General features: G+C 49.4%; 1 protein-coding gene across 1 annotated transcript; it reads right to left on the bottom strand.

The window, feature by feature from the left end:
• Positions 1-9: 9 nt before the first annotated feature.
• LOC135829569 (serine-rich adhesin for platelets-like) lies at positions 10-27997 on the bottom strand. The gene is made up of 12 exons (XM_065341964.1): positions 26064-27997; positions 18534-18625; positions 18015-18150; positions 15561-15709; positions 14312-14447; positions 13308-13412; positions 12614-12768; positions 11950-12213; positions 7754-7845; positions 3294-3385; positions 1632-1889; positions 10-1075 (listed from the first exon to the last, which is right to left on the bottom strand). The coding sequence occupies exons 1-12, from the start codon at positions 27774-27776 to the stop codon at positions 914-916; spliced, it is 3354 nt and encodes a 1117-aa protein (XP_065198036.1). The 5' UTR covers positions 27777-27997; the 3' UTR covers positions 10-913.

The raw sequence follows: 27997 nt of genomic DNA, 5'->3' as shown, positions 1-27997 counted from the left end.
GCCAGCAAGTACATTTCTCGACAAAACACATCCACCAGGTTTTTTTTTTGAATCGCTTGCTTGAGGTCCAGCCCCAGAAGCCACGACTGGAATTTGCACCAAAGTAGAGAATAACAATGCAACCTGCTGTAAGAATAGAAATCCAAAAAGGATTAAAAAAAAAACATTACACAAGCGGCTAGCTTTAGTAGCGCATGAGATTCGGCCACAACTAAACACGCACACAGCTGTTTGCTTGCACTACACGCCAGCATCTAACATAGAACCACGGCTAGAGTCAAGTAAAACTCTCACGATTTAGAGAAAGACAAAAAAATGAAACAGACTATAAGGCATAAGCACACCAAACTGCACACAACTACCAAGGCCAGGACCCTGTTTTAGTGGTAAGTTGATAATGTTAGGACCATTGTCATGATCGTGGTGGACAAGCAGTAGACCGGGTAGAATTGGCCACCGGATCAAGAGTGGTATTTAATAGGAGTCCAGGTTGAAGCAGCAGCGGCAGAAGCATGCACCACTCAATGCAAAGTTACTCACAGTGCAGCACAGTAAGTGAATGAAGCTCCACAGCGGTATGCACTACGCCACGCCGCTGCTGATGCTGTTGCACTACGCACCAACGACAGGCACTACGCACGGTACATGACAACTAACACGTTACACGCGGCCATTATCATTGACACAGACACACTCTCGAAGAGTAAAAATCCAGCACTGCATCACCGCGGATATTGACCAGTGTATGCTTACACGTGTACATGCATAGGAACTTTGATCACTGACATGTTCGTGGCAACTTGCATCCATGTCACTATTCTCAAGTTTGCACCAGAACATGGGAGTGTCCAGCGGGACGCTAACAACAGGCATGATGTCCACAGGCATTATGTCATGTCCAGCAGGGATGATGTCATGTCCAGCGGAACAGCGCCAGGTTGGTCTCGGTGAGAGCGCTGATGAAGTGCTCACCGTTGTGCTTGAACTGGCGTGAGTGAAGAATCTCTTTCTGGCCTGATGACAGGCATGTCAGCCTTTGAATCTCAGTGCCTTGTTGACAGTCAAACACGAGAACCTAGTAGAGAAAGAGACAGAGACAGAGAGAGAGAGAGAGAGAGAGAGAGAGAGAGAAAGAGAGAGAGAGAGAGAGAGAGAGAGAGGGAGGGGGAGAGAGAGAGAGAAATAGAGAGAGAGAGAGAGAGAGAGAGAGAGAGAGAGAGAGAGAGAGAGAGAGAGAGAGAGAGAGAGAGAGAGAGAGAGAGAGAGAGAGAGAGAGAGAGAGAGAGAGAGAGAGAGAGAGGAGAGAGGCAGGCAGGCAGGGAGGACACAGGTTTAGTCTTCAAACATACCCTATGCAGTGTTCTAAAACTTAAAAGTGACTTTGCCTAACAGCACAACACGACATGTTCACAAGCCGAATGGAAGTGGAAAGCCGATCACATACAAGCATACGGCAGGGCACTCCAAGCCTAGCGTGCAAATCTGCTCTGATCAATTCTTCACTGGACGGATGGCATGGGGACAGGATGAAAGAGGAAGTTTGAATGCATTCTACACATTTCAATAGTGGGCCAGTTCGGTCAGTGAAACACAGTTATTCTGGACGCAGACTGTACTGCACATATGCTTACAGCTTGAGCTGAGTCGTCGGGAACGGCTGCCAGCAAAGAACCTTGCTCGTCCGGGTGCACAAACAGCGCGGACTTGGAGAGCAGCCTTGCCGACACACCGCCCGTCAGCGGCATCACACAGTTAAAGCGAGGGTGACCCGCACCACCACCACCACCAGCGGCAACAGCAGAAGAGAAAGAAGCACCCGCCGAGGCAGCCATGCTGCCGGTGGGTTGATGGAGTGCCGATGAATCGGTCGACTTGGACAGCTGGAACAGCTGTAAACGAGAGCACACGAGCAGTTTGTATACTGTACAGGCAGAACATTTCATCGGTCAATAAGTTCGTCCAACTCCAAAGAAAGGGAGTTTGTCCGGTTGAAAATTTCGTCCATGGATCACAAGAGTGTATTGAAAACTGGACAAATCGACATAAGTCCAGCATTTAATTTAGTCCAAAAGCTCCTTGGACAAAAAAGACGAAATTAAATTCCAGACGAATATTTCTGCTTTAATACCGGTATACAGTAAAAGAAAACGCCACCAAGAGTACATAACACCGAAGAGTGTGCAGCAACTGCTTACACAACGCCATGTATCCAGTGCTGCGAGGACGGCGGCAAAGTTCCACATCACATGCCATGGTTCAAACTGCTACACCAGTGAACAGTGGAAAGTCACCAGCAGAGAGTTTCATGTAGCCTGGCGAGATGCTCGACATTCGTCGACAAAAACAAAATTTGTGAAAGATGACCATTACGGGATACTAATACGTAAACATGATTGTACACCTGGGCAGACCAGCACAGCTGGGACATGTGTGCATAGGTTGAGCAGCTCAACTGGGGCATGTATGCACGGGTTGACAGGGCATGCGCTAAGGATTAAAATGTGCTCTGACACAATGTCCTGCCAGTTGCAAAAATGGCCGGACATGTCCGGACATGCAAATTTTCACATCAAATCACACAATGTTCCGCGTAGAATTAATACCATCGAAATGTTATCACGACGATGCATTTCAGAAGCAGCATGATCTTTGAAGGCTCATGTTTTCAGGTTCCTTGAGCCAACGACGAAGGAGTCAGAAAAATTCTTGCTGCTGCGAATTTTATCAACAAAACGGGAACACATCTTAAATTAAAATTTTCGACAGCGCTACGATCTGAGGGACTGCGCTCATTCAGCCAAACAGAAGTTGAAAGCTTCCTATCATACTCGGCGACCCACTTGTCACAAGTGGTCGTCTTGACTCCTCTGGGCTTCTTTCCCAGAGGAGCACCCGCATCAGCGGTGCTTGGCTTTCTCTTGCCAGACGACATCACTAATGACTATGAGACAAAGGATTGATGTGCCCTTTCTTTTTTGTACTTTGCAAAAATGTGCACGGACACTTTGTCCGGATGTGTATAAAACATCCGGAAACTGACCGTAAACGGTTGGAAATTGTCCGATCGTTATTTCGCGCCCTGGGTTGAGCAGCTTAGCTAAGGCTGTGTGCATGGGCTTCGCAGCACAGTTGAGACGTGTATGCATGGGCCGAGCAGCACAGTTGAGTCATTTATGCATAGGTTGAGACGTGTGCCCATGGGTAGAGCAGCTCAGTTGAGGCAGGTATGCGTAGGTTGAGCAGCTCAGTTGAGACATGTGTGCATGGGCTGAGCATCTCAGTTGATAACTTACCATATGCTGTACATGATTGCTATTCTTGCCCGGACGCAGTGACACCAGACCATGGCGAACACCAGACTCCCACGATACGTTGTACGTGTTGCCTAAACAGTGGACACCAGAACGTACACACATGATAACCACACATGCACACACACACATGCATACACACATGCATACACACACACACACACACACACACACATGCATACACACACATGCATACACACACACACACACACACACACACACACACACACACACACACACGCATGGTTCTACATTGTAGTACACTGTCCACCACCATGTGATGTCTACTGGGTGAGGGTACCGTAATACGAGAGAGTGTACTGCAGTTCGTGTGCCTGCTACACATCCATACCCAATCTGCATGTATCCAGCCCTCCTTATGCAACATATCCAGCCCTGTAACACATCCATACCCCATTACATTTTGCATGCATCTCCAGCCCTGTAACACATCCATACCCCATTACATTTTGCATGCATCTCCAGCCCTGTAACACATCCATACCCCATTACATTTTGCATGCATCTCCAGCCCTGTAACACATCCATACCCCATTACATTTTGCATGCATCTCCAGCCCTGTAACACATCCATACCCCATTACATTTTGCATGCATCTCCAGCCCTGTAACACATCCATACCCCATTACATTTTGCATGCATCTCCAGCCCTGTAACACATCCATACCCCATTACATTTTGCATACATCTCCAGCCCTGTAACACATCCATACCCCATTACATTTTGCATGCATCTCCAGCCCTGTAACACATCCATACCCCATTACATTTTGCATGCATCTCCAGCCCTGTAACACATCCATACCCCATTACATTTTGCATACATCTCCAGCCCTGTAACACATCCATACCCCATTACATTTTGCATACATCTCCAGCCCTGTAACACATCCATACCCAATCTGCATGTATCTGTAATATAGGCCAATGATTACTTGAGTATTACTGTAATCATAGCTATTTCTTACATTTGTATTTCGTATTTCCTGCTCCTGTCCACGTGACGAATCGCTGGCCTTGTAAGCCGCGCGCATGCTCACGTGTTTCTTGCCTTTCTTTCTCTTCTCCTCCATGGCAAGTTTTACTATCGATATGAACAATTTGAGTGCCTGGTGAAACCTGAGAATGGGAATCTTGTCTTAGGAAAGGGAATCCTACATTGGTGGCATCGGTAAACGCTCTCGATCTCGTCTCCTGAGCTGCGGATCATCTCCGAAGAAGCCTTGACACTCTGGACCACGCAAGTCACCCATTCTACCTCCGAGATGTCGTGGATTTACCTGTCTTCTTTATCAAACTAACTTCAATGATGTTCCTCCGGAGAGACTGGCGCTTCCGATGTCATCTCCAGTCGTCCTATCGTCACAGTTTGGTCCGTCTTCAAGAAGTTTGTCCGTCGTCATCGTCCGTCATTAAAATCGTCTCTCATCAGTCGTCGTCATTGAGTAGGTCCCGGACACGGCGTAAAACTGTGCCCAGAAGAAAAGCTGAAAAAAGAAGGATGGAAGGTGAAGACAAGAGGCTGCAGTGTGAGGATGTCGACGCTGAGCAGCGCTCCTGGAGATGGCGGACGGCTTGGCAGACGGCGTGAGGAGTTTCGTTGGTGAGAGGGTACGTGGGTTGTTGTGAACGTGAGGAGTATGTGAGTTTTGTATTTTCTGTTCTCCCAACAATATTATTTGCTTTCCTCGAGGGTAAAGAGGCGCCCCCTTATACGACATAAATTATCCATACCCTATCTGCATGCATATCCATCTCTGTTACACATCCATACCCCAATGGCATGCATCTCTGGCCCCCCTAGAGCAACAGGGTTTTGCACCAGCGTCACTCAATGGAAGGAGTATCCGTGTGGCTACAAGGTATGAGCAACTCGCAAAGCCATAGCAGCTGCTGCTCATGAATTCCATCCATCATGAGAAGCTGGCCTATCTTCTGTGTGACTGCAGTGCATGGATGAAGCAGACTGTTCTCTGCTTGCTGTGCAAGAACTGCCTACTCTCTCTGTTTGTTTATTACCATTCATGTGTTCAGGTGGTAAAGAAACCGGAACGTTGACAGCAGAGGATGACACCAGCTTCATGTCCTTCCTGCGCATGGTTGGCACGCTGTACTACCAGAAGCACAAGGCAGCCTTCGAGGCCAATGGCCCATATGACCTGTTTAAGCAGCTGCCAAGGGGCAACGCCGAGGAGCAGCATGACGCCTGGCTGAACGCCATCAGGGATGCTGTTTGGCAACGCACAGACACAGAGGATGATTTTGTTTATTATCACTCATGTGTTCGGGTGGTAAAGAAACCGGAATGTTGACAGCAGAGGATGACACCAGCTTCATGGCCTTACTGCGCATGGTTGGCACGCTGTACTACCAGAAGCACAAGGCAGCCTTCGACGCCAATGGTCCATATGACCTGTTCAAGCAGCTGCCAAGGGGCAACGCCGAGGAGCAGCATGAAGCCTGGCTGAACGCCATCAGGGAAGTTTTCAGGTGGTAAAGAAACCGGAAACATTAAGGGCAGTGCAACATGATGAGTCAATCACGCTTGCCATCATTTCATCATTGCAGAGTACATTGACAACATAGACTTGGCACTGACTATGTAGCGTTGTGATGTAGAGTGTGCTCCAGATGGTGATGCCAGTTTTCTCGCATTCCTGCGCATAGTTGGCAAGCTGTACTACCAAACGCTATCAGGGATGCTGCTTGGCAACGCACAGACACTGAAGACGATTGCCTGCCATCCACGTCGGCTCTTGCCTTACACTCATTATTCTTTTCGAGCTGGGTAAGTGAACATAGTAAAAAAAAAAACCCCGGAAACTGTGCTTATGGGTAATCAGAGTGTGCAAACAGGCATCAACAACACTCATCGATGTCCGGGCTTTCAAACCATATGTTCGTTCGAACCAAGCCTCTCTTCCTTTGCGTCCACCCACCCTCTGAATAAGAGAAGAAGTGAGCACGCGAGGAGAAGTTGCGAGAAGTTGAGAAGGCCTCCTGTGAGACAAGACGAAGGAGCCCATCTCCATTGCGATGGACTAGATCCGCTCCAAATTCTCTTTCTCGCTGGTATGTTAAGCTGCCGCCAGCCTCCGAGACCACCATGGTCAATCAGTGGACTTAGCAGTGGCGGACACGTTGGCTCTAGCCATCAATGACTGTCATCTCTCCCCCCCCCCCCCCCAAAAACCTATCCAGAGTAGTTCCTGTTTAGCGCGAGAGACATTGCCCGTTGTTGATTTTCATTTTTTTCTCCTCAAATTCTCAGTGTTCTCCTTTTGTTTTCGTTTGGCTTTCTCGGTTGGTTGTCCGATAATGGAGACGTTTTCACGTGAAATGTAGAGAAATCCTGTACAGAGCAGGCTTCTGGGTTAGAGTCTACGGCTTCGCATGCGCATTGGGCTTAGACTTCTACACATAGATGAGGTTCTCTACGCTGTAACACACAGAAAGAAAATGTGTACGGATCTGCTGCGCGTCATTCAAATAAGAAAGAAAACTAACAACACTTGAAATGGAAAATTCCCAGTACACATTTCGCTGCATTATCCATACCCCAAGTTTTCTCCCGCTATGGCATGCACGAAAATTCGGATTCGGGTGTGGACAGGTGGAATGTACTTCTATGCGAATGAATGCCGACAAGCTGCATTTCTTCCTGAACTTCTATCACAGACCAAATTTTTCCTAGGGTTCGTTGCAAAATGGCTCGACCTGTTGTGAGTTCCCAAGTAAAACAAAAAACCTACCACAGTCCAATTTTAAAGGAAAGGACCAAAATGTTACATGTTATCTGTAGTTTGTGTCCAACACTAACGGCAGTTATAAGCAAAATGTTGTGTAGTCAGAAGGTGCAACAGCTAGCATAATACTGACTGATGTGATACTGACATTCAACCACCTGATGATAAGCTCCATCACGTATTGGATGCGCAAACCAACAGCCTTCCAACTTCCAACTTTGGACACGAACTACGGATAACATCAAACATTTTGGAATTTTTGGTCCTTTCTTTCAAATTCAATCCTTAGTTCTCCATCCGTGTCCTACTACAGGCCATTCATAAAAAGATGAGCTTCTTGCTTTTGGCAATAAATGGGTCAAACTTGAGTGTAAAAAAAGATTTCTTTGCAATCCCCCATGGAATGCTCTTCTAATAATTATGTTTCTGAAGTCTACTTCTCCGAAAAGCAAGCCGTATAAACAAGAATGGGATTTTCGACCAGGTTTTGTCCCAAAAGCACGGAATTAGGTGGGTAAAGCCATGCCAATCCAGGCCGTTTGTCCCCACTTGTAACGGTACTGTAAAAGCAGACATTTCCAATGGTGTTTTATTTTCGGTAACTTCGGTGCCAACTATTTTTACCTAAAATAAAATGCACCGAGAGAGCGAGAGAGCGAGAGAGAACGACTAACCAGTTAGCATGGGAACCACACTGTAGTCTGCTCCATTGTCATGTTGATAGAAAGTCAGGCCAGTGGTGCGACACACCAACAGTCCTCCAGCACTGCACACAATAACACAATCAAACAGCCACAGTTAGATATGGCACACGCACACACGCGTACACACGCAAGTACGTACATGTACACCCAACCCCCCCCCCCCCCACACACACACATATACCACTACAGCACCATTGGCACCACCAGTGAGCGTCCTGTTGAGTGCAGGAAGAAACCGGCGGTGAAGTTTGAGAACAGTGAGAACCCTCGACAGTTGGACAAAGCGGAAGAACTGCCCCCCCCCCCCCCCCCCCCCAATGTTTTCTTCTACTTCGACATGAACAGTGCGACCTGGAGTATTTGGCTATTCAGTACTCGCTTCACAGAATGAACTCTGTACTTCACCCGACTAAAATCAGAATCACAAGAGACGGCAAAAGTAAACGCGGACACTGCATCATGTATCGATGGAAGTTGTGGCCACGTACAGTACAATCAAGGGTAGCAGATAGGATTTCGGCTTTTGGCCTCTGGTTGGTGGATCTGATCCGATTCTCTATGCTCACAAAATCGGAGCCCTCGAGCCTGGCTGCACATTCACAGCCAACATGATCCATAATAAGATCAACAACCTGATAACAAAGGCCAAGGAGCAGTATAAAAGGTAGCGCCGAAAGATTGCGACCGGATCCCCTGCAGGTGATCCCAGTGATGATGCATCGTACGACTTGGAGTCTGCCTACGCGACGTGGTTGAATTTCAAGTCCTGGCATATGTACTTCAAGAGTGTCCCCGGGTATGGTCCAAAGAACAGTATAACTTCTGTATCCGTTGCAAAGGTGCAATCAGGAATGGCAGCAGTGCAGAGCCAGCAGCCAACAAGCCCTGCCATGTATTCAGGCGAGGATGTGCAAGCATCCACCGCAACTGGCTCAGTATCTTCTAGCCCTGCCACAGTGACCCCTTCACGGATTGCAGTGTCCTCGTCAAGACGGCAAGCCATTGCTGTGGGAGGGTGCGACAGTGATGGAAACACTGACCTGGATGCTGCTTTGTATGGTTCACCCAGTGAGAGAGAGATGACACATACACGTCTCCAGCCTCTCAAGCAGCGTGATAGTTAGTTGGAGAATTCTTTTCTTGTACATGTCCAGGATGTGTTCTTCTTGCTTGAGATAAGTCACAGGTTTGTGCCATTCTATTGAATTATGTTAGAAAAGACAATGCAGAGTCCTGGGTGGTGTTAGTGTGATAATTCAGCCGGGTTTTACTCGGACATTCCGGTTTGGTGGGAACCCGGTACCTAAATCTCCACACGACCTCAGCGTTTCTGAATTCACCAGGATTTTTCTACGGTCACTAACACTTTGCTATCGAATACTATGATGAGCTCAACGGACACTCCTACTGGTAAACTCGGCAGAGGGACATATCCGGCTACTCAGTCTCAGACCACATGGCCAGGCGGCACGATTGCCCCTATGATAGCAGTGGTTGAACTACAGAAGCAACAGCAAGAGTTGCAAGTTCAACTTGCACAGCTTGGACATGTACCTACTGCCACCCAGCCAGCTGCAGCACCTGTTCCCCCCCCCCCCAGGGATAGTGTCAGTGTAGCTGCTGTTTCAGTTAAGCTTCTTCCTTACTGACCTGCTGATCTGCAAGTGTGGTTTGCCCAAGCGGAGGCCATGTTTAACACTCGACATATCACGGCTCAGCGTACAAAGTTTGACTATGTAGTGAGCTCTCTGTCCCACGAGTTTGCAATGGAGGTTAGGGACCTGGCCTTGCCCTTCCTTCCTCTGACCCCTACGATCAATTAAAGGACAATTTGATCACCTGAACACAAGAACCGGAGCAAAGCCGCCTGCGGAAGTTGTTACCCGAAGAAGAGCTGGGCGATAAAAGTCCATCACAGTTTCTTCGTCGCATGCAACTGTTACTGGCAGGGGAGTACTGTAGCGACCTGATGCTTACATCATACGCACACATCAATACGCATGCACAAGAAAAATAAATCTCTCTCTTAGGCCTCAACTTCTTTGTTGCCCGGTTGGCCATTGCAGCCGTCGTCGTAGGGCCGACATAAAAACTTTAAACAATCATACTCGGTCGGAAAAACACTTTCCCATACCCTAGCACACAGGAACCAGGCAGGCTGATCTGGGGGTCAAATTAGCAATGCTCTAATGAACCGTTTTCCTTTACTGTGTAAGCAGAAATATTCGTCTGGAATTTAATTTCGTCTTTTTCGTCCAAGGAATTTTTGGACTACAGTCAACTTTGCGAATAACGACATTCGGCGGGGCATCGGAAAAATGTCCTTATTCGCGAAGTGTCCTTATACCCGAAGTCCCATTTGAATGTATGTGAACCCATATTTTGTATAGTATGACACGCATATCAAAATGAAGCTTTTTTAATGCTCTATGCCAACGTGTACCCCATTTTCATATTACAATTGAAAGGAACTATAAAGTCGATATGGAAGGGAAATAGATTGGAAAAATTAGCCTTTTGCAAGTTTAGGAGCCATCTACAGGGACATGTACATGACATGTATGATGATTACTGTACAATCATGTATAACTACAACTACAGGACATTGTAGCTGTGCTGATCACTCCAACATGTATTTAGAAGCAAAAAATAAAAGTACCCCCCCCCCCCCCCCTTGGCTGCACCCTTCTTGCATGTGTGCCTTTATCCATCGCCATGCATGGCATGGGTTCTGGTACTTCTGCATGACACGTACTTGAAATAGCTGTCAAAAGCCCAGAAAGTCGTTATTCAAGCAGTGAATATGACCTCGGGGCACTAAAAGCATGTCGTTATTCGCGAATTGTCGTTATTCAGATAGTCGTTGTATCCAAAGTTAAATGTATACAGTTAGATGGGACTTTGCTCTGGGCATGAAAATTCTGTCGTTATTCGCGAATTGTCGTTATATCCGCAGTCGTTATTAGCGAAGTTGACTGTAAATTAAATGCTGGACTAATGTTGATTTGTCCAGCTTTTCTATACAAGTACACTCAGACGTCTCTTATCCGGGCACCTTGGGACCGGGCACTGCCCGTATCTCAGACTTGCCCGTATCTCAGGATAACTCATCTACCATGTATCATATCATTTTTGAAGAAGTTTATTTGGAACGTATTGCACATGTTCAGGATACAAAAGGAACCCATTGATAAAAATGTGTGGATTACATAGGTTGGCAGTGAAAAATAAGCACTTCCTCATACGGAAAAAAGTTCAAAACCCCCAAATTCGAAGCATTTGTGCTATAGGAACTCAAGCTGAAGGTGCCCGGTAGAGAGACGTGCCCGTATCTGAGGCGTCCGGATAAGAGGCGTTTGAGTGTACACTCTTATAATCCATGGACGAAATTTTCAATCGGACGAACTCCCTTTCTTTGGAGTTGGACGAAATTATTGACCGACGAAATGTTCTGCCTCTACAGTATTTCTTTTTCCTATATCTACTTTTCCACAATATCCTTTAAATTTATATTCACAGTGGGTCCATTGTCATTAGGCAATATGCCTGTTTTGATTTCCACTGTAAATAAAGTATACAACAACAACTACAAGTAGAAGCAATCCAAGAAACTGAGCTGGACACGCACCGGAAGTTTGCAGACGGCACTTTTTCCTACCCGAGTACTACTAGTACACCAGCAAGAGACTGGCTGATCCGGGAAGTCTGATTACTGATTACAGTGATTAACAATGCTGCAATAAATAGATCCTTGCAGGGTGGTGCTGTTCCCATGGATGCTGAAAATAAAGAGATCCTTGCAGGATGGTGGTGTTCCGATGGATGCTGAAAATGCAGTCTAAGGGGCCATCCGGAATCATCGATAATTTTCGCGAAACGAAAAAGTTTAGTTATGACCCTCCTCCCCCCCCCCCCCCCACGAACGAAAAATAGAATATAGTTTTCGTTCATCATTGACATGACAGCTAGAATGGATTGATGTTTCACCTATCAATATTTTTTCATAACGAAACCCTCCTCAACCCACCCACCCACCCATGAACGAAACTATTTCTCTTGGTGAAAAAGTAATTACGGATGGCCCCTAACAGATTCTCAAGCAAACCGTGACATTTTTTAATGAACTAGATGTAGAAGCTATCCAAGAAACTAAGCTCAGCACTCACCGGAAGTTTCCGGACACTGGTCCTGGAGCAACGTGGCACATTGACACGACTGGACCGCTGAGTGGAGGCCCGCCACGGCGCACCGGCACTGCTGCTGCTGTAGACTCGCCACCGTCCATTGTGGGCTCTCCCACCACCGCCACGTGCTGCGAGGTGTTGCGCACGTCGAACAGCAGCACCTTGCTGTTCTGCAGGCCGGCGAAGAAGTACTGTGGCTCCTCGTGGTGCCAGCAACACGCCCAGGCCGCCGTGGGTACACTGTACCTGTGTAAAGAAAAACAACACACAGGACAGTGGAGTGTCACCAAAATGGGTCACTAGCCCTGCTAACCTAGGTCTGGAGGACGCCCAGAGCGGAATGGGGCACACACACACACACACAAAACATAAAGACCAGAATGCTCTAAAACAACAGAACTAAGGCGAGATTCAAGTACCCAGCCCGACTAGTATATTCAGCGCATGAGATCACTAATGATCAGTTATTTCAAATGCACATGGTATTTAGACCTTATCAGCATACGAAGCACAGAAGCCGTAACTAGTAGTTTTGTCGTACCATTACTTTCAAGTCGAATACAATGGTGATTAACACGGCAGCAAGCAAGGACCTTCGTGTGTTGATTTGTTTCCCCCTCCAACCAATAATCTATTTAGAACTTACTTCTGTACGACAGTGTTGCTGATCATGCTGGTCAAGCGAAGAGATTTGTCCTCACTAGCAGTCAGAGCAACGCTGTCCCGGCTGACACTGACATCACGGATACGCTGTGTGTGTATGTTGACATACTCCATGTGTCGTGAATCCTGCAGTGATACCTGCAAGGCAATACAGTGCATGGGTGTGTACATGACAGAGAGAGAGAGAGAGAGAGAGAGAGAGAGAGAGAGAGAGAGAGAGAGAGAGAGAAGAGAGAGAGAGAGAGAGAGAGAGAGAGTGAGTGATAGAGAGAGAGAGAGAGAGAGAGAGAGAGAGAGAGAGAGAGAGAGAGAGAGAGAGAGAGAGAGAGAGAGAAGAGAGACAGAGACAGAGGGAGAGAAAGAGACAGTGAGAGAAAGAGAGTGGTCAATGTGGATGCACAGAGGTAGGCACAAAGCAAGGGGCACAGTAGCAACATGCCAATACTACAGTGCTGCCTAACAAAATCCGATTGCGTGAGGCAAGTACGCGCCGGGTGCTGTGCAGCCCTTAACTGGCGGGCACTGAGATTTTCAGTCGGGCAGGGCGCACAGCTGCCTGACTTGATATGATTTCATTGTAGTAACACGACTATGACCATTGCAGTATGACCAAGACAAGAGGAAGAGAACAGGTTGTGAAGAACATTACAATGATACTGTCGTACTGTCGTACTGACCTTGACGAGACCCGCTCCCCGCAGCAGTTGATTCTCACGTGCTGATGGACGGGACACTACAAGGATGCCGTTGGAACGATCAAAATCCATCACTCTAGCTTCCGACTGTGAGCCACAAGCCAAAACAAACAAACGCCACACACATGCAAACCAACATGTGTGCACATGTACACGCACACACACGCACATGCACACACATGCACACACACACAAAATCCAATTGAGCGAAACAGATGCAACCTGCGTCCGAGCTCGGACTAATACGCTATCCACATAGCAGACAAATCTGCCTACACAGGCTTGTTTCCACGGTCATGTTCTTACAGCTGTGAAGTGTACTGTAATTTCACAAATTTGCGGTGTACTTTTATTTTCGGTTCTTTCTGTGCATCTGTTTCATACTTACAATTTCAATACACCGAACGAACACTAACACACATAATCCAATAGGGAACTGCTTCTCTGTACCGAAAATTTCTGTTCACCTAACCTGGCCTTTTGCCCTCATACCGAAAATATTGAGCACCGAAAATTTCGATCCTGACCTAATCGTGCACGTGGGCCAAGACGCAATGGGCATGATACCAATGATGAAGGAAATAGAGTGGTGTTCACATCTTTGTCATGTGACTAAGGTTGGGTAGAAAGCGACCATGGCATGTGGACAGTGGAACCAACATGGCCGATGTCATGTGACCCATAGATGCAAGTGTTGCGTGGAGTTGGAACCAACATTGGTGGCCCGTATGGTGGTCATGTAATAGATGTGCAGCAGCAGCTCTACATGTCTACCCCACCACATTGACACGCAAGCATTATCGGAAACATGGTACTAGTAGCAGTGTGTGAGGAGGGAACGAATGTACACCCCCCCCCCCCCCCCACACACACACACGAGCACCCACCCACACACAAGTGCCCCCGCCCCCCCCCCCCTCCCCACACACACACATACATATACACAAACAAAACTATTCGAGAAGGGCCGACAGACTGCAACGTACCTGGGCAACGCTGATATTCTTGTGTGGCATGAATGATCTTGTCTCTGTAGTTTGCAAGCCTGCGGCCAGTAAGGACGTGGGTGATGTGGTTCGTGAGGAGACGGTAGATCGTGCAGTATTGCTTGCTGAACCGACACTATGGTGAACAAGGGAACACACAACAACAAATACAAATGAAAAAAGACCTTAAAATAGCTATGAACAAAATGAAAAAAGATCTAATATTCAGAACAGTACAAACAATAATAAGAGGATGAACCTCTCTGTTTTAATATTCAGAACAGTATAAAAAAAAGGAGGACCAAAGATTTACAAGTTGTCCGTTCCTTTGTCCAACATTAGGGAGGTTTCGCTCTACGGAATTACGTATGAAAATAACGTAGGAACTGCACGTAATTTTCATACGCAAAATCAGAGCTGTTGGGTTTTGCTTTGCGTGATTTCTCCACGACTGCTAAACATGCCTTGTTGCTTTGGAGACTCGTTGGCTGCATGCGCCCACCGCATGCACTACGAACCGAAACCGCGTTTCCATCTTATTTTGCACTTGGTGTACGGTGTGTGTACCTTGTGTTTCGCGCGGCTTGAACTTTGCCCTGGATAAATCCGGAAAATGCGAAAAATATTTCAAAAAGTCTTACGGAGGACCCAACATAGGAAAGAGCTTTCCTATGGAAATCCGTAGAGAGATTTACGTATGAAAGTTGCCCTCGCTCCCCGGCGCGTACGGCATACGGATTTTCATACGCAATTACGTAGAGCGAAACCTCCCTATTACAACAACTATAAGCATGATGCTGGTGAGTCAGAGAGCAGTATTCTGGTATTCGAGATGGCTATGATTTTACGTGTTTTATATGGCACTCTATATTAATTTTTTCGCATGCACGCATGCCTACATGTATTCGGGACTCCTCACATGTGAGTTGTCTAGGTTTTCTCACAGGGTGACTCCCCTTCCTTGTTGTTCTTTTACACGTCACTACGTGTACGTGCATGTCTACAATCCAATGAACTATGCAGTACTGCTTGGTGCCGAAGAGCGGGGGTTCAGAGTCGTAGACTAGGCCGTTTGGAGTTTTCACGTACTGCTGGCTACAGTTGAGCCACCGCGCATACACACAGGCATACTGTGCTTGGTGAAATTTTAGCCCGTTTGTTCTTCGGTGACCGACAGTACTGCTGGCTTTGCGGCTATGATCCAAACCCGGCATGCTGTGCAGGAAGACAGAAGGCAGAAAGACCTTACCTGGATTTGGCAAGCTCTGCGTCTCTATGCTGTTGCTGCAGCTGCTGCTTCATGCGCTGGCATTCCTGCTGCAGGAGCTTGTTCTGCAGCTGAAACTGAGCAGCTATCTCCTCGACGCGAAGCCGTTCCCTTCTCTCCGCTTGTAGATCCTGTGGAAAGAACACAGTACATGTACATAGCAGAGCGGGTCATAACTGAATGGTCGGACTGGTTATTGGTTGACCTTTGTCCCACTAAAGGTACGACGGATATAAAGTATAAGGAGATCCTCACTCCATTGCACATGCTTACACAATCTAACAACGCCCCCCCCCCCCCCCCCCCACATGCACACGCACACACCAGTGTTGCCAAGTGCCCTCTACACCCATGCGTACTGCCCAGTGCCATTTTGCAGAATTTTTCAGAGTTTTCCGTACTCGCTTTTCAGGTCAACAATTTGACAGATTTAGTGTAATTTGGAAGAAAAAACGATACTGGACAACTTTTCCAGCCACAGAGTTCACTTGAGAAGCCTATGAATTCAGTACAATTTTCAATTTCACAGTGGTAACATGTCTGGGTTCGACCCCAGTGGTACACCCTGTACTCATTTTCACCGATTCCTAGCTTGCAGGGAACTGTCGTTTTCAGCACCATCAAAACCCGCCGAGCTCCGGTGAGAATTTTGACCTTCATAATGGAGCTAGGCATCCTGGCGTTGCTCCTGCCAAGAGCTTTCCAACGAGCCCTAGATTGTGAAAATCAAGCGAAGTAGACCAAAGTTATGACCTGGTGACTGTCCCAAGCGTACATCGCTGCCCGGCCAACACCGTACGTACACCAGCACCGTACAGAACAGCGTGCAGAACGGCGACCAGCAGTTGACCCTGGCTGCGACCGCAGCTGCAAACCAGCAGCCTGAGGTTAGCCAGGTCGCTACACCGGCCCAAGGGCTGTGCGCAGTCCACCAGCAGCAGCTGTCGCCTCCAGCGCAGCAGCAAGTGCTACAGCAGCGGAAACCTGAATTGAGGTCCAGGATTCCAGTACCACAGGTGCCACTCAAGCAGGCGCAGGCAACACCTGTCACCCCAGCTTTTCGACTAACATCCCGGGGCAAAGCAGCGCATGCGTCTCCGGACGAGAAAGGGTTCGTCCTGGCATCAGGGAAGCATACCTTCGCTCCTCGGATCCTCACCTCCATGCAGCATCCCCAGTCACCAGCTGCAGTAAACAAGATAATCGGCGACCACAGATTGAGCTGCTAGTCATCCCAGTATTCGTCTCAACCATGCCGACCGGCATCTCGCGGTTGCCTGTTATGGAACCATATACCTGACACGGTGCGAGCCATGGGCAACATCCCAGCATTCCGCCGAGCTGCCATTCCCTACACGTTGTAGACTGCTACACAGTTGGCCATACCATGGTATTCAGTACCCACGAACTTTGTAAAGCCGATAATGTGATAATGTACCGTGGTGCATGCACCGATGGTACCACCACTTCGTAGACTGCCTCCCGTTCATTTCTGTGCTCCTGTCTTTATTCTCGTCAGCTGTGTGCTTCAGCAGTGCAATTCTGTGCTCCAGTCCTCTTTATTCTCGTGAGTTGTGTACTCGTTTTGCTGTTTGTTGGTTTATTTGAATTCGCACAGTAAACGTGTACTTCAGCTATTCTCTCCTCCCTCTTCTGAGTTTGACTCACCGCTGCCCTTCTCTCCTCCCATCCCCTTACATTGTATTGGGCCTCCGCAGCCCCAACCACCCCACGCACACACTACATTGTCACATAGCACACTCAACCATTCGCTACCCTGTTATTGAGCTCTCCTGCTCGTTTGGTCTCGCGAATCCAAATAAAATCAATCAAGCCGCCACAAATCAGGCGCGGTAACACAGCAAAGTCGTCTCCAAGCCTAATATGCAAGCAAATAATTCGTCCCATCAACACCATTCCACTCTCCTTCATTGCAGAACGCTCCATTTTTTTCAAGGCGATTCAAACTTCAGCCGGCTACATCATTATAAAGTGCTAAGTCGCTCAAAGAGCACGCAAAAAGGGATCTCCCCCCCCCCCCCCAAATTGCGAAGAGATCGATCAAAAATTGATTTTGCCGAGGTAAGAACACCTGAATACGGCGCGCGATGTCTCTGGAATCCATCGTAATGCTTCAGCAATTGTAGCATTGGACAGCTTGGAGTTTTTGCTACCACATAGACCCTTCGATTGGTGAACTGGCACAAGAAACGATGGAGTTACGAAGGTTTTAGCAATCGATCATATACATAATCGTTTGCGGGACATTCGTTTGAAATCCGTACTGCAGACAAAAATTCGTTTTTCCGTAAAAATACGGACAAATACGGGCGGTTGGCAACACTGACACACACACACACACACACACACACACACACACACACACACACACACACACACACACACACACACACACAGATATCACACTTGCGGTACCTCTATCGCCTTGTCTCGTTCCGTTGTGTCGAGTGCTGAGATCTTGTTGGCATACAGCTTACGGATTTCCGATCTTTTTGATTTCGCCTTGCACTGTGGACACGTACCATTGGATCTAACCCAGCGATCAATGCAGCTGTGCGGAGAGAGAGAGAGAGAGAGAGAGAGAGAGAGAGAGAGAGAGAGAGAGAGAGAGAGAGAGAGAGAGAGAGAGAGAAAGAGAGGGAGAAGGAGAGTAGCGAGGTACAGAACACATAGTCACACACAGACGCAAAGAGGAAAAGAAGAAAGCTAATATTGACATAAAGCACAGATGAGAATGAGACACTTGTCAACTGACAACACAACAAAATACTGCAAAAAGGTACCACAAAAGGGATGACACCAATACCCCCCCCCCCCCCCCCCCCAAAGAAAACTCACACAACACTACACACAATGTAGAGCACGCACAGAGAAAGCCATGGCATGCGTGCAGTACACAGATATCAGGCACTCACTGCATGCACAGACACCTACCTGAAGCCATAGAGATGACCACATCTCAGTGCAGAGATGCGATGAGTGCCGGCATTAGTCCATTCATCAAAGCAAATGGTGCATGTGTTGCCCTACAAGCAGACAATGGAACACATCAACAGCAGGGCAGAGCAGTGAGCACACGGATAGGGTTGAATGAAACTTGCTGAAGCCGACCGCTCAAGAGATGTGGAAACATTGTAAGCATACAGAGTTGGTTCACTTATCCGAGTCCAGATGGCCGCACTGAAATGACACCCTTTGCTCTTGCTTATATCAAGAGTCCATAACCCCAAGAGTGTGCACCTGGGGTCTGGCTGCTGTAGGCCCACTGCGCGCCGGAATTCCAACATTACGTCATGTTGCTGAGGCACAGAGGACAAAACTCCGCTGTAATACGCGACCGAGTGACAAGGCAAAACTGGTTCAGTCTCTCCGGCAAAACACAGGTAGTATTCTCAGGGAACAATATTGCACACACGGAACGACAAACGTAGGTGACACAGAATTACTTATAGTATATTGAAAGACTCAATAAGTGAAGGGAAGACGACAGAAACAACGGACGCAAGGACTCTGCAACAACTGAGCTGGGCAACTGACACACGGATCTATATATATGGTACGAGATTGCCAGTTACAGCTCCGAGCGCTAGCTAGCGAATGAAAGCAAGGGATCTGATGGTGTCAGCAATGCATAGTGCAATACATAGTAATACATAGTGATTTGTGTAGGGGGAAGTCCGTCTACTACGCTACATAGTAATACATAGTGATTTGTGTAGGGGGAAGTCCGTCTACTACACTGCTCCCCCCTCAAATAATTTTCCGTCCTCGGAAAACAAACAAGAACATAATACAGAATTAACGTAGACCTAAACGAGGCTCAAGCAGCAAAATACATCAGCCAGAAAAAGAAAATCATACACAAGCACACAATGGAAACAGAGTGGAGCAGAAAGGCAAGGCAAGTGCGAGTTTGGAACTCATTGTGGGAACACATAGTTGTTCCTGTAACGAACAGGAAGACCGGCGTTGCGGTGCAGATGGGCACGCGGACCAGGTGCTGGTGGCGCTGGCTGCAGCAAAACCGGCGGCGGCGGAGGAACAGGTTGGGGTGGGGCATCATCAGCATCAGGCCAGGAGAATAGCGGAACAGGCGGCGGACATGGAGAAGTAGGAGCCAGTGGCGCTTCAGACAGCGGGACATCTGGGCCGGACTGAGAGACTGACGACTTGGCGTTTGAGCGGGCGTGTAGCTTGAGGCGGTTGAAATGTACACGCTTACTGGTGCTGGAGGGTTCGTTGATCAATTGAATGTCGTATGACGTTGGCGGCGACACATGGACAATCCGGTATGGTCCGGTCCACGGTGGCTGGAGTTTGCGACGCATTCCAGGTTCAAGGAGCCACACACTATCACCGACTTGGAATGCAGTGCCACGTTGACGAAGGTCGTAGTGGTCCTTCTGGCTGTGGTGCGCAGCATTATCATTACGACGGGCAGTATCGAAGCTATGGTGGAGGGACTTGGACAGTTGTGTTACATATTCGGCGGGCGACACAAACTCTGTCGGGGGTGACCCATAGACAAGGTCGATAGGCAGACGGAGTTGGCGACCAAACATAAGCTGAGCTGGGGTGAATTGGGTAGAAGAATGCTTGGCTGTACGGTATGCAAGCAGGACGGTTGAAACATACTGATCCCAGAAGGTGGGCAGATCCGCTACATACACTCGCAACGTTGAAACTATGGTGCGGTTGAGGCGTTCCACGAGCCCATCGCCCTGGGGATGATACGCGGTGGTCCGAGTCTTTCGGATATTCATGAGGCGACACAGTTCACTGAAGAGTTCAGACTCAAATTGTGTGCCCTGATCGGTGTGGAGTTGTTCTGGGGCACCAAACCGACAGATCCAGTTCCGAAAGAACACATCCGCAACGGCAGCAGCAGTCATAGTGGGTAGAGGGTACGCTTCAGGCCAACGTGAGAAGTAGTCACTACATACCAGTAGGTAACGGTTGCCATGGCGACTGGTAGGCAGTGGTCCAACGAGATCCATGGCTACGATCTCGTTAGGGAAGCCAGCTCGCATGGACTGCAATGGTGCTCGGCCAGTCGTAGCGCTCTTACGGGACATGCACTCTTGGCAATTAGCTACAAATGTGCGCAAATCAGCTGACATACCTGGCCAGAAGAAACGGCATTTGACCTTGTCAATGGTCTTTGTAGCACCGAGATGACCACCACTAACATCGGCGTGCACCGCAGCTAAGATATCAGCTTGGAAAGAGAACGGAACAGCTAATTGCAAAACAGAATCAGCCGATGGGTCTGTGCGATACAAAACACCATCACGTAGGGAAAGCAAATGAATTTCAGAAGCATAGCGGCGAACAGCACGGCTAGAGGCAGTTAATGTGTGTGCAGGGGGAGAATTAAACACATCATGACTAGAATCATGCCAGCCTAACACAATGGACACATCAGGATCCTCTTTTTGCGCAGCAAGCAGCTCAGCAGCAGTAAAGCGCGGCAGCCAGGAGTCAGGTGCAGGTTTCGGTACAGTGGGTCCAGGATCACAAGCAGGAGCAGGAGCTGCTGGTGCGGCTGGTGACGACTGGTCAGGCGGTGACTGACGGGTAGTGGCGGCAACAGACTCAGGAGGACGGCGAGACAGAGCATCGGCATTGCAATGTTGACGGCCAGGGCGATGAATAACCGTGAACTCGAGTTCAGCAAGTTGTTCTAACCAACGGGCACGACGACCGCGTGGTTCCTTGAGCGAATGGAGCCATTTGAGAGCAGCATGATCAGTGCGCACAACAAATGCTCGACCAACGAGGTAGTAGCGGAACACATCAGCGAAGTGAACAAATGCAAGGAGTTCCTTCTCTGTAGTGGAGTAGTTACGTTGGGCGGTGTTGAGAATAGCACTACCGTAGGAAATCACACACTCATGGCCATCTTGTACCTGAGAGAGCACACCGCCCATACCAAAATCACTGGCATCAACATCAAGGATGAAGGGAGCGGCGGCAGACGTGTAGTCAGGCTGAGCAAGCACAGGCGCAGATGAGAGGCGTTTTTTTAGTACACAGAAAGCAGCCTGACAAGCAGGACCCCAGGAAAACTTCGCATTTTTCTTAGTGAGTGCGGCCAGTGGGGCGGCAGCTTGCGCGAAGTGCGGAACAAATTTCCGGTAATACCCAGCGAGGCCGAGAAAACCACGCACTTCACGAACGGATGTCGGCGTACGCCAGTGAACAATATCGTGAACCTTCGAAGCTGAGGTGTGAAGGCCATCGGCACTGATGTCCACACCAAGGAACTTAGTGCGGGGCTGCAGGAAAGCGCATTTCTCAAGCCGAAGCTTGAGATTGTACCGACGAAGACACGTGAAAACGGACCGGAGGCCATCCAAGCCAAGACTAACAGTGGCTGACCCAAGGCCAATGTCATCAAAAAACACACGGCAGACGGGATCAGGACTGGTAAGGAGATTATTTAGGATCGTTTGCATCAAGCGCTGAAATGTGGCAGGCCCATTGCAGCAACCCATAGGAAGAACCGTGAACTCGTACAACCCAAGGGGCGTCACGAAGGCTGTTTTAGCTTGGTCTTGAGGGTGGATTGCGATTTGCCAGTAGCCACTAGCAAGGTCAAGTGTCGAGAATACCTTAGAGCCAGAGAACGCGTCTAGGGTATCGTCGACCCGAGGAAGAGGATAAGCATCAGCTGTGGTGATCTTGTTGAGCCGGCGATAGTCAACACAGAGACGCAGAGAGCCATCTTTCTTAGGCACGAGGACAACAGGCGAAGCCCACGGGCTCGCAGAGGGAGTAATGACACCTTTCTGCAGAAGGTCATTGATAATATTCTGGAGCTGCTCACGATGACGGAATGGAACACGGTAAGGTTGTTGTTTAATAGGCGAATGATCACCTGTGTCTATCTTATGTGGCGCAAGATCACAGTACCCATGGTCGTCGGGATGAAGAGCAAATACATCGTGGTACTGCAGGAGAAGGTCACGCAAGGTAGAACGGTCCGTTGGTGACAGGTGACAACAATTCTTTTCGATATACGCATCAATCTTCTCTACTGGGACAGGCGGCGGCGGCATGAACGGCGAATCATCAACAGCAGCACAAGTGTCAGCACGCTCAGGGACAGGTTCACATACAGCAATATGAGTATTTGCATGCAAGGTAATCTGGGTGGTACCACGGTTAACCACATTGATAACCAAGTTATCCGGGGACGTGACAGACATTCCGACATCCAATGTCGGGTGTTTCTCTGAGAACGAATCAAGGGGCTCGATTAGATACGAAGTATCAGCAGCAGGAGAGCCAGCAGCACATACCGACGGGGCAACCGGAAGAATAACTTCATGACAGGGCGGAACTGAAACAGACTGTGTGATGCACACACGGAACGAGGAAGCAACACGAGACACCAGAGATTCAACAGCATTGGCAGCAGCAGCAGGCGGAGCAGCAGCAGCAAGCACGGAGGCAGGGACGGCAGCAGGTACGGAGGCAGCGACGGCAGCAGGAACAGTCGGAGCACTCAGGTCGGGCACGACAGTCGTAACATGGGCTGGTGTGGGCGCGGCAGCAACAGCAGCAGAAAGCGAACGCACACGTGGAAGGGGTACAAGCGGCAATTTAACATCATCCAGGACCAACTGAGCCCGGGAGAAATCAAGCAGGACATTGTGCTGCTGTAGGAAGTCAGCACCGAGGATTACATCAGACGTGATATCAGCAGCAACGATAAAATTCTGAACAGCTACGAACGAGGGTGTACAAACAGAGAGGGACACGGTACCCGTAGTGGAGAGGGGACGGCCCGTCACACCAGACACAACAGGAGCAGCAGACACAGGGACAGAGGAGGTCGTGCACAGACTACGCCACAATGCAGTAGACACAAGGGAAACACTAGACCCAGTGTCAACAAGAGCATGGCATTTCGTCTCTTGGAGACTAACCGCAACATAGACAGACGGAGAAACTGCAGAAGACGACTGAACATGCGTAACAGGACACACAGTCACAGGTGCAGACGTAGGGCAACGCACATCAACAGTACAATAACAGGGACGACATTCACAACCAGTACAAGTCGGCACAGTCGAGCTAGGAACACTAGTATCGAAGACTGGAGCTTGCCGAGCAGCACCAGTCAATAGCGGTTTCCCGACGGACGACCCCCACGCGTCGAGTGGGGACAATCACGACGGAAGTGGGACGGATCGCTACAATTGAAGCACCCGCGATCCCGCGCGCCATCGTAAAGTCCGCGGCCTGTGCCGTTGTACGGAGGCGGGTTACGATTCGAGCTGCCAGGAAATCGAGTTGGGCCCGACATGGGCGCGCTTCGAGGGAAGACGCTGTGACCACGGCCGCGTGGAGCTCGAGTGTCGTCACTATACGCCCGTGGCGACGGAGCGGAGGTTGCGGAGAAGACCTGTAGATCAGCTAGCTGGTCCGAAATTTTGCTCAACAACGATAGTACGAGCGGGTCGGTGGAGCTCGAAGTCGAACTCGGAGCTACGTGGGCCACGGTGGCACTGGACGTAGGAGTCGGATCCGCGAGTGGACCTGCGGAGTGTGCCTGAGGCATAGAGGCGGTCAGGGCAGCGCAGGCTGGTGTAGGAACCGGAAGACTGCGGCGATTCTCGACCTCTAAGATCGCTGCAACTTCGTACGCCCGTCGAACGGCGGCATCGAGGGCTGCAGGGCTGGATGTCCTGATGTGCAAGCGCAGGTCACTATTGACCTGGCCGTCAATAAATTGATTGAGCGTCAGGCGATCTAACAGCGGACCCTGTTGACCTGGAAAGGCGCGTGCCGCAAGGCGCTGAAGAGCTGCGGCGAACTCGGCCTGGGACTCAGTGGATCGTTTCAGGCGAGCTCGAAACTCGGCCTCAAGGAGGCGACTTTGCTGTGGCGGTGCGAACCGTAGCCCTAATTCGGTGCACATTTCTACATACGTATACTGCGGGTGCGCCGCCAGAATGGTCTGGTAAGTTGTAAAAGCACTCTCCTTGAAACAACAAGGTAGAAACTGCAGCCTTTCCGCATCCCGGTACCCATTTACCACGCACGCTGCGTCGAACCTGGCGATGAAGCAGTGCCAATCGTCTTGGCTGGCACCTCCAAACGTCGGCGGTACAACTACCGGCCGAGCAAGTGGTGCCTGTCGAGGAGCCGGAACCTGACCCGGAGCCAGAGCTGGTGCAGCGGGAGCAGCAGCGGCAGCGGCAGCAGCAGCTTGAGGATTCTGTGCCATTTTCGGTGTCTTGTATATAAGGATAACAAACAAACAAGTAGGCCTATAGGACTTCGCAAGCAACACGGGACGCGTTTGAGGACTAAGCCTACGCTATAGCAACAGTTCAAGTCCGGCGAGCAGTGCAAGAAAAACTGGCAACGAAGAGCTAGCTTACTTAGGGGACAAGACTACGAAGAGATCCAACAAAGTAAGCCTAGACAATACTAGCACTACAAAAATGTAAATATTAAAATCGGAAATTGGCACGGAACAAAGTTACTCAGCTTGAGTTGAGACGAGAACGGCAACGGCAACGTTCACTGCACGGCGAAATAACGAGGCGTGGTCCGGAATACTGCGACTGACGAACGCAGAGCTAACACCGCTGCCACCAAATGTAATACGCGACCGAGTGACAAGGCAAAACTGGTTCAGTCTCTCCGGCAAAACACAGGTAGTATTCTCAGGGAACAATATTGCACACACGGAACGACAAACGTAGGTGACACAGAATTACTTATAGTATATTGAAAGACTCAATAAGTGAAGGGAAGACGACAGAAACAACGGACGCAAGGACTCTGCAACAACTGAGCTGGGCAACTGACACACGGATCTATATATATGGTACGAGATTGCCAGTTACAGCTCCGAGCGCTAGCTAGCGAATGAAAGCAAGGGATCTGATGGTGTCAGCAATGCATAGTGCAATACATAGTAATACATAGTGATTTGTGTAGGGGGAAGTCCGTCTACTACGCTACATAGTAATACATAGTGATTTGTGTAGGGGGAAGTCCGTCTACTACATCCGCATTTCAAACCAGAAAATCTACAAGCGCAACGAACGTGTACGTCATTTTTGACGTAATGTTGAAATTCCGCCGCGCGGATCTCCATGTACAGAGTTGCACTCTTGGGGTTAGGACTCTTGCTTACAGTGGTCAGGGGAGGGGAGCAGATAGCATCCCTAAAAGATACTACAGCACCTGGAGTGCACATGCTGTACAGGGAACAGTGAGGGTGTGCACATTAGCCGGGCATATTCATGTACAGGCCGGTGTGAAGTCGGGGCTGCAGCTGACAAGGCCTTGTAAATCAAGCCAGTATCAGCATGCCCCCCCCCCCCCCCCCCCACACACACACCAACGCCACACACACACGCGCACGCACGCACCCACACCCAAGAACACCACACCATACGCCACACACACACACATATTTACCTACAATGCTTCGCTCACCTCTTCGGCTGGCTCGTCCGCCGTCTCCTCCATTTCGGCACGGCTGCGCTTCTTGGGTCTCTTGGTCTCAAACTCTGCCAAGGACTGATCAGCCAAGGCATTGCTAGTAGACTGAGCTACACTAGCTGCAGCGGTAGATGTACCAGCAGCCCCACCAGGTTCAACAGACACTGGAGTAGCCGCCGTACTAGACACCAGAGGGGTATCAATAGCGATAGATACTTCGTCCGACATCGGCGGGACCAGTGCGCCGTTCGCCTCCCCCTCCGCCGCTCCGGTGGTGGTCGCGTCGACCAGGCGAAAGTCGTCAGCACCGTCCAGGGCTGTCAACGTTGGGAGCTGATCCGGCGTGTCCGAATCCGAGTCCGACACAATAATGGCATTGTGGACCGCGGGATGGGCTTCATCAATTTCAATTTCCGTCTCATCCCCATCATTGTCCATGTCCGTTTCAGCATCGTCCTCTGACGCAGAGCTACCGCCGTCAGCGGGGACTTGAACAACAGATAAGCTCACGGTCGTCGTTGGGTCTAGAGTGACGGAGATGCGTGATCTGTCTGACGTGTGATAGTGCAAGGAAAGGTGACCGTGGTCATTGGCTATGTTCTGATTGTGTCGTCTTCGGCTACTGTCAGCACTGCTACTGCTGATGACGCTGCTGCTGGTGGCTGTGCTATTGGCGGCAATCGTGCGAGTGCTACTACTGGCGATGGCAGAGCTGGCGTTACCCATTGCCAGGCCGATAGCGTGTCCGTTCGTTTCCACTCGGCTGTCCGTTCGTGCATGGCCCGGCGAGCTATTTGCGCTATTGCCGACGCTTGCGCCGGCAGGTGCCGCACTGTGTGCTTCCCTTGAGCGGTGTGTATGCGTTGCCGGCTGGCTACTGATGCTGTGGGCAGGCATGGTGCCACCAGCACTGGTTACAGTTGTAGTGTTAGCACTAGTACTACTACTGCTACTACTGCTACTACTGGAGCTCACAGACTGGCTAGAGGTAGCAGCATGTACTGAGGCCAGCAGCTGTGCACTACCAGGTAGGCTACCTACTGGCCCAGTTCTACTAGAACCAAGGAAATAGGGTGATGTACTGTCTCCGGCGATAGAACTACTGGCTATCGATACTGCTGCTGATATACGTGTTACTGCACTATTGCCACTAGCTGCACTGCTGATGGGGTGAGTACTTGTGCCGCCATCTCGTGCCTGCATTGATTGGTCCATATTTGTAGAGATAGGCGACGCTTGCGCACCATTGGGTCGGCTGTGATCAGCATTCTCTGTCAATTCCAATGCTATGTGTGGAAGTGCCACGTCCTGTAGCAAAGGCGGTGAATCTAATGACAGCGGTGCATCTAGATCATGACCACTCCAGTCAGTGGATGCCATGGAGTCAACAGCAGTATCACCATCAGCAGAGCTACCACGTTGTGTACCTGTTGCGCTCCGTGTGTGAGCAGTCCTAGATGAACTCATCACATCGTCAGCCATTGCCACAGGCTGTCGATTCCACTCAGCTCCACCAGCAGCACTGGACACAGCAACACTGGACGAGGAGAACGGTCTGTGCTGCATGTCAATCTCTCGTCTCTCCAGCGCCTCATGTGGGCCATCGTGATCCACGAGAAGTCTAGGTGAGTCCAGAACGATGTCCTCATCATCCGCAAACAGTGGTGGCGATGGACAAACTATATCTGAGCTATCTAAGGTCGCCATGCTGCCTAGACCAAAGTCACTAAATCAAATAAAATTCCTTGAGCTCATTCTAGATTCTCGATGTCTGACAAAACAGAGCCAGAAGCTGCTGCACGTTCGTAATGCAGGGCTATAGGGAGCAGAGAGTGATGATAGCTAGTATGAGTTCACCCACACAGCCTTGCGGGGCTTCGTCGTTTTGACTTTGTTTACCTTTCCTTTCGCAGGTAGATATAGATAGT

The sequence above is a fragment of the Sycon ciliatum genome, chromosome 13 (assembly GCF_964019385.1).
Source record: "Sycon ciliatum chromosome 13, ocSycCili1.1, whole genome shotgun sequence".
In the NCBI taxonomy this organism is placed as follows: Eukaryota; Metazoa; Porifera; class Calcarea; order Leucosolenida; family Sycettidae; genus Sycon; species Sycon ciliatum.
Note: the sequence above shows the minus strand (reverse complement) of the source record. Positions and strands in the feature narration are given on the sequence as shown.

What these genes read in the sequence shown, in the direction of transcription:
- LOC135829569 (XM_065341964.1), bottom strand. Translation starts at nt 27,776, where the DNA reads ATGGCGACCTTAGATAGCTCAGATATAGTTTGTCCATCGCCACCACTG. An exon ending in GCAATCATGTACAGCATATG is followed by an intron (nt 1,890 to 3,293) that starts GTAAGTTATCAA and finishes TCTCGTTTACAG; the next exon opens with CTGTTCCAGCTGTCCAAGTC. An exon ending in CCGACGACTCAGCTCAAGCT is followed by an intron (nt 1,076 to 1,631) that starts GTAAGCATATGT and finishes TTTCTCTACTAG; the next exon opens with GTTCTCGTGTTTGACTGTCA.